Source organism: Musca domestica, unplaced genomic scaffold (genome assembly GCF_030504385.1).
Source record: "Musca domestica strain aabys unplaced genomic scaffold, Musca_domestica.polishedcontigs.V.1.1 12, whole genome shotgun sequence".
Classification (NCBI taxonomy): Eukaryota; Metazoa; Arthropoda; class Insecta; order Diptera; family Muscidae; genus Musca; species Musca domestica.
In genome coordinates, this window is record NW_026712155.1 from 5,029,139 (window position 1) to 5,043,788 (window position 14,650).

The 14,650-nt window shown below is 34.7% G+C and overlaps 1 protein-coding gene across 2 annotated transcripts; it reads left to right on the top strand.

Annotated features, from left to right (window-relative positions):
• Window positions 1-1,029: 1,029 nt before the first annotated feature.
• Window positions 1,030-10,082, top strand: LOC101889198 (vasotab). Of its 2 annotated transcripts, XM_059118120.1 has the most exons (4): window positions 1,030-1,423; window positions 1,496-2,352; window positions 9,358-9,534; window positions 9,685-10,082. In XM_059118120.1, exons 2-4 carry the CDS (start codon window positions 2,325-2,327, stop codon window positions 9,717-9,719), a joined length of 240 nt encoding a protein of 79 aa, XP_058974103.1. In that variant the 5' UTR covers window positions 1,030-1,423; window positions 1,496-2,324; the 3' UTR covers window positions 9,720-10,082. The 2 variants fall into 2 exon arrangements, with proteins under 2 accessions (XP_058974103.1, XP_005188224.1); XM_005188167.4 differs by having other exon boundaries at window positions 1,030-2,352.
• Window positions 10,083-14,650: the final 4,568 nt, after the last annotated feature.

The following is a 14,650-nucleotide window of genomic DNA, read 5'->3' on the forward strand; positions in this document are numbered from 1 at the left end:
ATACGGTCATGGAAAATTTCCCATTGGAAAATCCCTTCATCATTGCCGTCCAATGACTACCTGAACCTACTAAAAATCCAGATGCTTGAATTCTCAGGAAATTTTAATAATTTGGAAATCTCAAATCATTAAATGTGTCATATGCTATTCTATAGACATTAGTCGCTTTTGACACTTCAGAGGAGTATATGAAGGATGTGATTTCTTTGAGATTATATTAAAACAATTGAAAATATGTTGTCTCCTGTGGAATAAAACATTGAATAACAATTATATTAAGAGCTAAATAACTAAATTGATTACACCAGTGTATGAATATGAGATACGATGTAATATCCAATAAAAATTATTTAAAAACTACTGCCGAGACTATTACTAAAAATCAGATAATCAAATTAAAAACTTTTCATAGAAGAAATATTCTCCGTAAGACTTTGTAAACTCTCAGTGACACAAATTTAAAAACTTGTGAAAGAAAATAGAAATAATTTGAAAAATTATTATTTTAAAAGAAAATTTAATTAATTATACCCTCAGCCATATGACTAGAGAGGGTATATATCATTCGATACGGCCAAAACGTGCCTCATCGAAATAAAGGTTTAAGACCCTAGGTCTCTTTGAACCAAATCCGTTTCAGGACATTTAGAGTCGAACCAGCGATGTCCGTCATACCCCATGAGAGGAATAATCATAACTCAAGGCTGGGGGTATAAATCTGTCGGCAAAACCGAGACTATTTTACTTATTTTTTTTTTATATCGACACATTTGATGGTATACCTTCATAATCAAATTTCCAGGAATTCTTTCTTACCTGGCTTAGAGCAACCTTTCTTTTGTAGAAATTTCCCAGATTGCAAGGAATTTTTGTGAAAACAGAATGGATTAGCATATCTTGATTTATTTAGCCCACTCAGCTACAGTTTCCCAAATGGAAAATCGCCGCAACGATGGCAACGACTCTTCCGACATCTTCTTGTGTGGCAAACACATCCATCCATACATTATTCATGAACACATGCCGCCGGTGTGGAGATCGCTCGTATCGTGGCGTACGTGCAGCACCATCGGCTGGTTAGCCGATGAACGAGTCGTTAGGTGGAGGTGGTTGTGCTGTGAGATGACTATAAAACCGGCAAGCTTGGCACAGTCGCACGCAAATCGTTAACAGAGATTTAAACCGCTTTGTGGCAGTTATTTGAAAGGTCCTTAAGATTCCCGCTAAGAGCAAAGGTGATCTCATTGCTTATCAATTTCACCGAAAAAGCGTTTAAAATAAAAATACATAAAAAAGTCCATTCGCCAGGCCATCAATGCTTTATGGACGAGTGAATCGGCAATCAATGCTGTTTCTAACTGAACCTTAACAAGAAAAAAAAGAAATTCTTCGTTTTTGGGCTACGTGATGATGCTTCACTGAGGTAGGATATCCACAAATCTTTGGATGCCCCATTGGCAAAACGATTTACGTCTCACGTTACCCACCTATCCAGAAAATACCTGGCGAATCTTGTGGTGGCGGCCATCATCGGCAATCGTTTGAACTTTCTACACACTTTGGTTTGGTGTCCATTGGAACTCTTGACTTGCTGACGACGAAAATCACAGCAGCAGCAACAACAACAGCAACAGAAATCCATAATTTTCAAGTAATTTCGCTGCTTTCGTTTTATGTTGCCGGACTGGCTGGCCGAAGGTTTCGTGGCAGCCACCATCCATCATCGTCACCACCAGACCAGCACACACAGAGACCCACACACAGCCAGCCACAACGTTCTCTTGAGGCAGGCAACGCTGACGTCGTTGTCGGTCGGTCATATCAGCCAACAAAACGGCCAGAGTCAGTTGTCGGCTTTTTGGTTTGAATCGATTCGATCAGTTTGCAATTTGCTGTGATTCGTGTATGTTTTATGATTCGGAAAGAATTCGCGCGCGCCACTCTTGAAAAAATATTTTCATTTCAAATCCATTTCGAAAATTCAAATTTCTTGAATGAAAGCGTGCAAAACTAAAATCGTTTTTAAGAAATAAATAAAAAAACACAATTTTTAAAAATAAAAAATACGATTTTAAAACAATTAAATTTTTGTTAAAGAAAAGAAGAAAAGCAACCAACAAAAAGTATTAACCCAGCGATTAAGTGCCGCATTGAAAAAAGTGTTCGCTGTGCTCAATTATCGTGGTGTTTGACCCATTTTTGGAATAAAATTTTCCTCTGGATTAAGAAACAAACAAAAAGAGCGACAAAGCTAGCAGTCCACCTCTTGGATTATCTCTTGATTTCGAATTTGGATTACTGTGTTACCACAAAGAGGCATAAACATGAAGCTGTTTCCCCTATTCTTGGCAAGTAAGTACCAAATGCTCCAGAATTAAGTAATATATATTTTTTGGATTATAAAAACAATTAAAAAAAAAAAAAACTTTTGAGTAACACTAAAACGTAGCCGCCTAGGTCTGCCCGTTAATACAAAAGTGATTTCTAAAGATCGAAAACAGAAATACAACAGTTCTTAGCCACAACAATTGGATGACACAGACGATGTGGAGTCCTGTATAAATATTCTATATTTTTAGATATTTTGAACATTTGTAGAAAAAGCTCCAGTAGGATCTAGGCTTGATAGAAATATTAAGATGTTACGCATTAGGATATCAGAACATGAAATTCTACACTGAAAATTAGAAGTAGACTCCACTAGTTCAGGACTTTAAGGTCACAGTTCACTATCTAGTTCAATTGTCAGGATTCGAATTTTTTACTCAGTTTGTACACATAGACCATAAGGGGGTAAACTACTTGAGTGAATGAAAAATAGAACAGAAAGTCTGTTGAAAGTTATGGAGGGTCTCGATCGGAATCTAATTTTATTTTTTAAGATAACTGAAAAAATGTAACATTTAAAATTCAAAAGCAGCAGAGATACCCTCCACCACTTAGAAGGAACTTGAAAATTTTCAAAAATACCGTTTAAATGATAATTTTTATATGGGGGCTATGCGAGGCGGTGGACCTGCATATGTATAATTTTTTAATAGGCTGTTACGTACTTTGAATACGAAATATGAAAAAAATCGGGTGAATGATGTCGGTAAAATCATATCGCGAGGTAACGTTATATGGGGGCTATATGACAACGTGGACCGACATGGTCCATTTACGAACTTAACCTGCCTATTGGTAAAATACACATGTGTGCAAAATTTTAACCTTCAGTCTCGATTTGTTCGAACAACAGACATACGCTGATCCAGAATATATACAGGGTGATATAAAAAAACTGCAACAAAGTCAAACGCCATCATTTTTAACTTTTCTTTTTTAAATTTTAATGAATGAAAGCAAAAAATGTCGGAAATAGCATCAAATTTCAGAATAAGTTTAGATTTGTTCGAATTGGTCAGCTTTGGCACGAATTATAGCCTTCAAACGGCCAATGAAACCGTCACACGCTATCCGAATGTTGCTCTGCGGTGTTTTGGCACATTCCCGTCGAAGCGCTTGCTTGCGGTGATCGATACTTTGATATTTTCTACTGCCAACCATGCATTCCAAAATACTCCAGACATAATAGTCCAACGGATTGGTGTCCGGAGATTTTTGTGGCCATTGTGCGCTGGAAATGAAGTGAGGAACCCTTATTTTGTAATCATTCTTGTGTGGCGCGTGCTGAGTGCGATGGTGCTGAGTCCAAGGTCTGCGGCCAAAATGTTTGCGTTCCCAAGGCTTCAATGCACCCTCCAGAATATTTTCGCAATAATATTCGGCATTTATTCTGATGCCACGGTCAATTAATACGAGCGGAGAGCAACCATCGGTTGTTATGGCGGCCCACACCATCACCATGGCCGGCGCTTGAGCTCTGGTGGTCAATCGAAGGGGCACATTTTCAGCTGCCCTCTTTGGCAAGTAAAGGCGATCATTTTGTTTGTTTACAAACTGTTGGACAACGAATGTTTTCTCATCGGAGAAAATCAAATTTGGCAGTTCACCACTTTCGGCCAAGCGAAGCAACTCTTTAGCTCTTTTGAGTCTATTTTCTTTCTGTTGCGGTGTAAGTTCTTGCAATTTTTTCCAATTTCAATGGCTTTACCGCGAGCTCATTTTTCAATATTTGACGAATGAAATATTGCGATATGTTCAGCTTACGAACCATTTTTTGGCCACTGCGACGCGGGTTCCGATCAAGTCGTCGCTTCTTTACTTTTCGAACCATTTCCATCTCTGCTAATGTTGCTGTTTTCCTCCGTTCACTTTCTTGACGTCGGTATCACGGTAACGAGCGATGGTACGAGACACAAAATATTTATTCACATTTAAATGCTGGAGTGCTCTAACGATAGCCCCTTGTGGTTTTCCAGCCAAATATAAAGAAATCTCACTATCACGCTTGAATTCCATCACGAATAACTTTTTTTCTGGAAAATTCTCACCAAAATGCTTTTGTACGCTTGTAAACAATATAATGAGCTGTCACTGGAATAATTTAAACAGCTGTCGGACGAGTGGCTTAGAAATGATATCAGTTTGAAGTTGGTTTTTTTTCATTTTTCATCTCACCCTTTATATTTATATAAAAGCCATAATTATCCACAAACAAAACAATAAGAATAAAAATTGCAAAACCTCCACAAATATTGTGTGGTCAGAAACTGAACTTAAATTCGGGATTATAGTCATTAGACATTTATTACATAATAACGAGCGCTGGTATACTCTTCCAGAAATAACGCTAAAAATTTGTGATTGCCACACTGGAAGTCTCTTCAAAAAAATGCTCCTAAAAAGTCGTGATGTACTACCAAATGAACAGCTAACATTCTTAGATTATGGCCCGGATATATTCACCAAAAAATCCAAAATAGTCACAATAAGAGCCCTATAAAAATACTTACAAAATCGAAATTTAAAGACAAAGCCTTTTAAAAATTCTTTTTAAAAAATTTAAAATAAGGCATTAAAAGCTTCCGCAAAATACCCTTTAATGCCCAATTTAAAAGTCTCATTAAATAGTACTCATAAAAATATCAATAACCCTTGGAGGCTTTCTAAAAACACTATTTCATTATTTTTTTATAGACATGAGAACCAATGAACAATATTAAAACAAAAAACAATTTGACTATATTACTCACATCCTGTCAAAAAATACTTCAAAAATACCCAATTTTGGTTGAGAGAATATGGAATATTATATTGCAGATATTCTAAAATTTCACTATGGATTCAGCAAAAATTGGTAGAAGCTTCAATGCTTCTTCAAAAATACTGTCATGGATTAACTATTACAGACCGAAAAGACATTTCAAAGAAACCGCTTTAAACCAACTTCTTCAAATAAACCGCTAACAGCTTCTCCAATATGCTACCAAAAATCCATGATAATGTTGTTTATTTTTCCTGGATGTCCGATGGGCGTCTATTTTACTATTCGAACTTAAAAATTATACTATTATACCATTTATGATTCACATAAATCCCAAAAGTCCATTAAATCATAGAATAGTTTCTAAAACAGATCATCGATCCATTAGTCATCAACAGTCAATTTGTTTCACTCTTAACTATTTGATATTCCACACCAAATCCAAAAAAAAAAACAATGTAATTATCAGCTGCTGGGAATACAAAATATGGAATTGGATAACGCGACATTTAAATGCAGCCGAGACCAATGATGAGGGAATTTATCTGGGATTGAAATTCTCCGGCATTGCTGCCTGCCGCCACTAGGTCTGGTGGTCCGTTCTGTTTACAAATTCAGTCGTAGAAGAAAATGTGCGTCATTGGCAGTCATGTGCGTCGTGTTTTCATTTGTTCTTCTTCTACTCCTTTCTACAATAATGCAGTTTTTTTTTGACGATGCTTCTCTGGGTGGTTGCGAGCAGATTGCATGACAAATAGGATTTCTACACAGGAGTGTATGTATGTACATGTGTGCGTGTAATTACTTAATCAAATCACAGAAATCCCATTAAAATATTTGTGTTTATTCCATGAACTCGACCATAAATCCCAATAATGGGTGTGTTTTAATTATTTCGAATAACTAAATAACAAATTGAAATACCACCACCGCACACACCACTGCATCAAATTTCGTATTTCAATACTTTCAGCTATTGTTTTCAAAATTTATTAAATTGCTCCGTTCTGACGACAGATATTTATTTTCGATCTGTCTTATCAGGAAATTATTCATTGATGATGATTTCACTTCATGTCACTGCCTGGCTGCCTGTGACTGCCTTGTGATTAGAAACGATCTGCGTAAATCCACATGTACATACATATGTATGTGCATATGTACGTACGTACGTATGTATGTACGTTTATATTTGATAGTTGTCGGGTTCGTATGATTTGTTGGAACATTATTTTGTTTCATATTTGTTCTTCTCTGTCTCTCTGTCGTTCAAATAGAGGTCGGACATTGAACCCCCAGAATTCGCATAGTGAAATGGCCATGGAAAATTTTCAATACGTTTTGAAAACCTTGAGTTTTATTATTATTTTTTTTGGCAAAAGAAATTGCGAACTTATTTGCTGATTTATTGATAGTTTTTTGGAAAACTAAAACACGTTCTATGTTTTCTCTACTTTGCGGGATAAACATGAAAAGATAGAAATGCATGACGAGCTGTCTCCCATTTTTTTGTCGTTCACACATTTTTGTCGTTATTTTATTAATGTGTTGATTCTGACAAAATATTAGAGGCGCTCTGTTTGAAGTATGTTGTCTTATAAAATATTAATAAAAAACAAATTATAAAAAATATCAGACGGTTTGCAGACGGATAAATAACTCAACCCATGATTTATTTATATACGTATATATACGAGTCATATCCAATCTATAGATGAGACCTCCATTATCAAAAAAAAAAAAAAATTAACATAAAATCAAAAAGATTGGATACAAACTTGCGACTTTATGACTTGTGACTTTTTGAAAGGAATGTCTTGCATAAAGCCTTTGCAAAAAATATTTAAAATGCACAATGACCTTTTTGTCCTGAAAATCCTTGAAATAAATATTCATAAAAAATTATATATTTTTAACAAAAAGTTTTTGGATCCGCAATTATTGACCAGGGAATTATAAAAATAGTCGTAAAAATCGACATCCTTGAAGTAAACATTTCCTTGAAACATCCCAAATTTTTGTCGCTACCACACCAATAAATTTTTGGCAGATATTTTAAAAATTGCGATTCTTAAGAGTTTGAAAAATATTTTTGAAAAATTTTTGCACCTAGCGAAAGAAAATACAAGGTGAGATGAAAAAACTGCAGCCAACTTCAGACTAATGCCATTTCTAAGCCAATCGTCCGACAGCTGTTAAAATTACTCAGCTCACTATATTGTTTAAAAGCGTACAAAAGCATGTTGATGAGCATTTTCCAGAAAAAAATTATTCGTGATGAAATTCAAGCGTGATAGTGTGATTTCTTTATATTTGGCTGGAAAACGGTAAGTGGCTATCGTTTTAGCAATATTTGAATAAATCTTTTGTGTCTCGTACCATTGCTCGATACCGTGATATTAGTAGAGTAGCCCGACGTCAAGGAAGTGCACGGAAGAAAACAACAATACAGGCCGAAATGGTTCGAAAAGTAAAAAAGCGACTTGATCGAAACCCGCATCGCAGTGGCTTGTGAACTGAATATATCGCAATATTCCATTTAGCAAATATTAAAAAATGAGCTCAGGGTAAATCCATTAAAATTCCAACAAGTGCAAGAACTTACACCGCAACAGGAAGAAAAGAGACTCAAAAGAGCTAAAGAGTTGCTTCGCTTGGCCGAAAGTGGTAAACTGCCGAATTTGGGTTTCTTCGATGAGAAAACATTCGTTGTCCAGCAGTTTGTAAACAAACAAAATGATCGTGTTTACTAGCTAAAGAGGTCAGCTGAAAATATGCACTTCGGTTGGTCACCAGAACTCAAGCGCCGGCCATGGTGATGGTGAGGGCCGCCATAACAGCCGATGGTCGCTGTCCGCTCGTATTAATCGACCATGGCATCAGAATAAATGCCGAATATTATCGCGAAAATATTTTGGGGGGTGTATTAAAGCCCTGGGTACCCATATCTTGGACATTTCAACAGGACTCAGCACGCGCCACCCAAGAATGGTTACAAAATGAGGTTTCTCACTTTATTTCCAGCGCACAATGGCCACCAAAATCTTCGGATACCAATCCGTTGGACTATTGTGTCTGGAGTATTTTGGAAAGCAAGGTTGGCACTAAGAAATACTAAAGTGTCGATCACCTCAAGCAAGCGATTCGGCGGAAATGGACCAAATTACCGCAGAGCATCATTCAAGGAGCGTGTGACGTTTTCATTGGTCATTTGAAGGCCATAATTCGTGCCAAAGGTGATCAATTCGAACAAATCTAAACTTATTCTAAAATTTGGTGCCATTTCCGACATTTTTTGCTTTTATTCAATAAAATTAAAAAAAAATTAAAAATTGTGCCGTTTGACCTTGTTGCATTTTTTTTATCTCACCCTGTAAAACCATTTTCATGTTATGGGTAAAAACTGGGATGTGGAATGTCTGAAGAAATTTGAAATTTATGTCACATTCAATTCGGAATGCCATTAATATTCAAAGTGTTGAACTTTTGTGAGGGAGGTATGGGAAGGAGGGTCCAAAATTTTCCATATTCGCAACCTACGTAATGAGGACATCATTCGCATTAGGAGTCCTAAAAATATATATCGGACATTTTTCCGAGATCCTCGTGGCCAATCATCTTTATAATTGATCTAATATTGGCAAAATTATAAGACTATGTAAAGTTTAAAAAAGTCGGACACTTATTTCACATTTAATGAGAGTTTTTAAAATTTAAATTTCTCAACTTTCTCATCCGATCTTAGTTTGAAATATGTGTTTCCAAGTTTGAACTATAACGGGTACTAACTTCTCTTTATTTGAAATTTTATTATTTTCTTGAAATTGAACATTTGAGGAGGAGTCACGGTAATCTTTTACGATGTGTAAAGTTTGAATCAATTCGCATACTCTCCTCAAGAGTTATTGAGTACACCCGCCAGACGTACGGGCAGCATTACATCAATTCCAAATATCCCTAAACGAAAATGGTCAATATTTTGAAAAGTTAAAACTCAAATCTCAAATATAGATTTTAAAGTACGCGAACATTTCAAAACTTTTCACATCGTTTTAGTTCTATACAATATTATAATAAGTTTGAACTTGAACCATAAGGGACCATTCCTTGTGACAGGTCTTATATCATGTTGCGGCGTCAGAATGTGATTGATAATCTTTGGAAATGTGTGTAATGATATTAATATTTTTTCCTCTTTGTTTTTTCAGTGGCCATCTTCGTAATTTCTTTCGTAAACTCAGCTCCAGCACCTGGAGACACGGAATGTGAGTTCAATTGTGATCTGCAGGACTACAAGCCAGTGTGTGGCACAGACGATAGCGGCGATACCAAAACCTTCAACAACATGTGCATAATCAAGACAGAGAATTGTTTGCGAAAGACCTGTAAGTATTTGTCATCAATCCGAGATCACAATTTTTCACAAAGCTTGTAGGACAATGTATTTATAAATTTAATTAAACTCATTCTAAAATATTAAAAATTTTGGAATAAATTACACAAATTCACCAATTGCCTATTCTTTCTCTTTACAGCATACCAGAAAACCGGCGACGGAGATTGTCCATAAAAACTCGAGATGACCCAGTGCTTTACTTCTTAATTTTAACTTTAAACATTTTCGAAATATTACTATCATATCGTAATTAACTTTTATTCTTATTATACATTAATTTAAACTACATGTCGCTTTAGTTCTAAGATCAGTCAAAAACAATCGAACAATCGCTTGATCTATCGATCGCTGTAATTAATTGTATATCTGCATTTCTCTTGACTCATTATTTTTTTCATTTCAATATTCTCACAGCACAATTAGAACTAGAATAACACATAGAATTATTCTTAAAAATCAAACAAATTGAATATTTATCACATCTATTAAATAGTTTTCAAAAATCATATTAACACACCACAATACTTGGAATCGATGAAGAGGGAAGAAAAAGGAATTTTCACACAGAACAAATCCGAATTTCCATAAGTCAAAAACCATTGCAACAATGATGAATTTGATTTATTTCAAAAACAATATTGTGTCTTTAATTCCCGAAAGATGATGTTTTGATGGTATTTGTGTGATATTTATACGAAAAGTGAAAACAATCAAAAATAACAACTCATAATTTCATCCGCACTATTTTATTAACTCGTTTGTGTAACTCGTAATAAGCTATTGTATACAAAATGAAAATTTAAATAAAAAATCAAAAAAAAAAAAAAAAATTGGTTTTTCTTTTTATTGCACTGTGGGGAATTTTAATTATGATTCAGGTATTTGGTCAATATAAAAAATCCACTAAAGCCTTTAGTATTCTTGGATCATGCTACAGAAAATGAACACAAGGTTCTAAACTGGAGGTCAAAATATAATAAATAAATTTTTTTCTGAAACATTCATGGCAATCCGCATGGTAATCCTTTGGATCTTTTAAATTCCAATTTTTATTTTTCACGTTATGTTTAAAGAGTACTAAAGTGTACTTTATACCGACACCCTAATTATGCGTTTTAGGAAGATTCGTCATTAATATGACGTATAATCTAAGAAATTGATAGGTTTAATAGCATAGCCGGTATTCGGGAAAAGCTGAAATATCATAAAATCGCATTTCGAAACCAACACTGGGGCTCAATTCTTGTTCTACGAAAATGTGAAATGAAAAGGAAAGAAATTTTAAAGGAAAATTTTATAGAGGAAATATTTTTCATTTCATATTTTTTGTAGGCCCGTGCTCGATTCCTCATTCATTTTCACAGTCTTATACTAAGGTGTATACAACAACATTAGTAAGGACCTTGAAAATTATAAAAATCAGTCGAAAATTACCGCTTAAATTAAAACTTTTATGTGGGGGCTATACGAAGTGCTGGATAAGAAATTTTTTTTGTGATAGGCTGTAGTAACGATTCCAAACTTCTAATATCTGCTAATATCATCCAAATACCGAATACAGAAAGGTACCACTGTATGGAGGCTATACTAAGACGTGGACCTGCATAGACAATTTTCCATCATAGGTTGTAGTATCCATTACGTTCTTCAAATACGAAATTTGACGCAATTCCGGTTAATAATGTCGCGAAAATCCTGGAAATATCAAACATGTTGTGGTAGCGTTATATGGGTGCTGCACTAAAACATAGACCAATATAGACAATTCTCTTCCAGGGGGTAAAGTACTCAGATTTTCCATCTGAATTTCAGGCTATCCCATTGAAAACTATTGCTAAAATCATCAAAATACCGAATATCGGGAGCTACAGTCATATGGACTGTTATAGACAATTCTCTTTCAGGGAGCAAAGTACTCACAGAGAAAACCTTGTGAAGAATTTCAGACAACTTCTTTGAAAAATGTGGTTAAAATCATCAAAATATCGAATATCGGGGGTACCGTTATATGAGGGCCATACGACCGATCTTCGAACTTGACCTGGATGCTGACAAAAGTCAGATCGGTGTAAAATTTTAGCTTCCTAACTTTATCCCTTTTGACTCCAGCGTGATTACAACAGACGGACGGGCATGGCTAAATCGTCTTAGAATTTTACGCTGATCAAGAATATATGCTCTTTGTTGGGTCTAAAATTATTATTTCGATGAGTTACAAACGGAATGACGAACTTAATATACCCTCCCTACTATGTATGGTGGAGGGTATAAAAATGAATTTTTCTTTTATTTTATCCACTCCCTGACACATATAAGTGCATACTATAACCACAATTCGCAAGTCAAGTTAATGCTACAAAATCCAAAGACATGAAAATGAAAGCATACTTTCAGGCATCACACTGATTGAGACCAAATGCCATAAATTGACTCTTACAAGTATGTTGTGCAATAAAAGTTTAATTTTAATAATATTTTTGTTTAATACACTAGACAACAAATATTTATGCGAATTCACAACATCGGAAAGAATATAGGATGACTACAATAGGAAGATTTTCAACTTAGTTGAATGATTTATGTATAAATAGATACATAGAAAGGGCTGAAAGTAGAAAGTTTAAAATTTTGATTAGGCTGGGTTTTTGGAAATTCGTACTTAAAGGATCCGAAAAGAACTAAAATGTGCTAAAAATTGAATACTTTGATTGGACAAACGGATGAGCTAGAATTCTCAAATTTCGAATGCGAGTCAATTTTAAGGTTACGAAAAATTCTAAAATGGTACTAAACTTAAATGGTACCATTTGGTATCATTTGAACGCATAAAACTAAAAACTTGAAATTTGGTATAAGTGTCAACTTCAATATATGAATTTCGTCTTGGAAATGTATAGTAAGTGTGTGAACTGTACTGAATGGTACAAAATTTGGAACAGTACAAAATTTGGTTTAGAGTAAACAGAAGAAGCTGAAATTTTGATATTCTTTATTGTGGTCCCTGTTGATGGTTGGTTTGTGTCAAAGACGCGGTATTAGAGATATCGAAATCTCAAAATTTGATATTGAGGTCTCTGTTGGTATTTGGAATTATAGTTGGTTATGGAAATGCGTACTGCATGTGCACGGAAAGTACTAAATAGTACTATATTTCGTACAATTTATTATTGGACGAAGAGATAGTGGTTGACATCTGAAATTTGGTATTAGGGGCGCTGTCCATGCGTAGCCTGGGCATATGGGCTTGGTTTCGAAAATGTGTACTACAATTGCGAAAAGTACTAAATACTATTGGACGAAGGGATAGAGATAAATTTCTGCAATTTATTATTTATATTACTGATGGTATCTGTGTTTGATATTTGTCGGGGGTTTGAAAATGCGTCCTATATTTGTACGAAATGGTACTAAATTTGGTATTTGGTGAAGGGTTAGGCCTGGAATTCTAAAATTTAATATAGAGGTCTCTTTTGGCACCTAAAATTGAGATAAATTTCTGAAATTTGATATTTAGATTACTGTTGGTATTTGTGTTTGCGATATGGCGGTGGTTTGGAAATACGTTCTATATTTGTACGGAATGTACTAAATGGTACTAAATTTGATATTGAGTGAAGGGATAGGGCTGGAAATCTCAAAATTTGATATTGAGGGTCTGTTGGTATCTGGAATTGAGATATATAGTTGGAATTAAGATATGAAACTGGTTTCGGAAATGTGTGCTGATAATTGTACAAAAAGTACTGAATGGTACAATTTTTGGTATTGGGTGAAGGGAAAGGAATGGTATCCTCAAACTTGATATTGAGGTCTCTGTTCGTATCTGGGATTGAGATATAGATGTGGTTTTGGAAATTTGTACTAGAAGTGCAGGAAAAGTTCTGAATAGTACTTTATTTGGTACAATTTGGCATTGGGAGAACTAATAGTACATGAAATATAAAATTTGGTATTTGGGTCATTTTTATGTGTAACCTGCACATATGGAGTTGGTATCGGAAATATGTACTATAATTGTAAAAAAGTACAATATTTGGCATGAGGTAAAGAGATAGGAATGGAATACTCAAACTTGATATTGAGGTCTCTGTCCCTATCTGGAATTGAGATATGGAGGTGATTTTGGAAATTCTATAATTATACGAAAAGTACTAAACTTAGTATTGTGTGAAGGAGAAATTTGATATGAATGTCACTGTTGGTGTCTGTGGTTAAGATATGGAGGTGGTATTTTTTAAATGTGTACTATAATTGTTTTTAAAGTACTAAGTGGTACTCAATAGGTTATTGGGCAAATTGATATGGAATCCCAAAATTTGATATTGGGTGATGGGATAAAACCGAAATCCTAAAAATTGATATTGTTGGTATCTGTGATTGGGAGAAGGAGTTGACTTTGAATATGCGTACTGTAATTGTACTAAATGGTACTAAATTTGATATGCATGTCACTGTTGGTGTCTGTGGTTGAGAAAATGTGTTTTCTCACTGTTTTGGACAAGCGTACTATAATTTTACAAAATGGTACTAAATTTCGTAATGAGTGAAATTACAGAGCTAAAATCCTGAAATTTGATATTAAGATCACTGTTGGTATCTGAGGTTGAGATTTGGAGATTGTTTTGTAAATGCATTATTTCAATGAAGCACATTTTGGGTCGTGCCGAAGAAATATACTGGAGAAATTAAAAATATCAATAAATTAAAAAAAACATGACTATTATTTAGTTCACACATCTCATGCATGTGCTAGACTGTTAAATAAAATCTGAATCATTCACCAATCCAAAAAAATAAAAAAAAAACAGTTATGGATTACAACTCAACTACGACGCCAGACAAGTGACTGAACGCAATTAGTAGCGCTGTTTGGATATTTAGTTTATTTTTATGGAAATCCTATGGAGATTTACTCTTTGCCACGAACCAGTTCGTTGAGAAAATTTTGAAACCAGTTCGAAATAAAGCGGCATTTTAAATTTCATACGAGTATCTGATGCGATACAAAGTTCACTATTGGGCGCCAAACTACGTGTGGAAAAAATTTAAATTGGAATGTTTAGCCATTGAAAATTTCCATTAATTATGTAAATTCATTCAAAGCA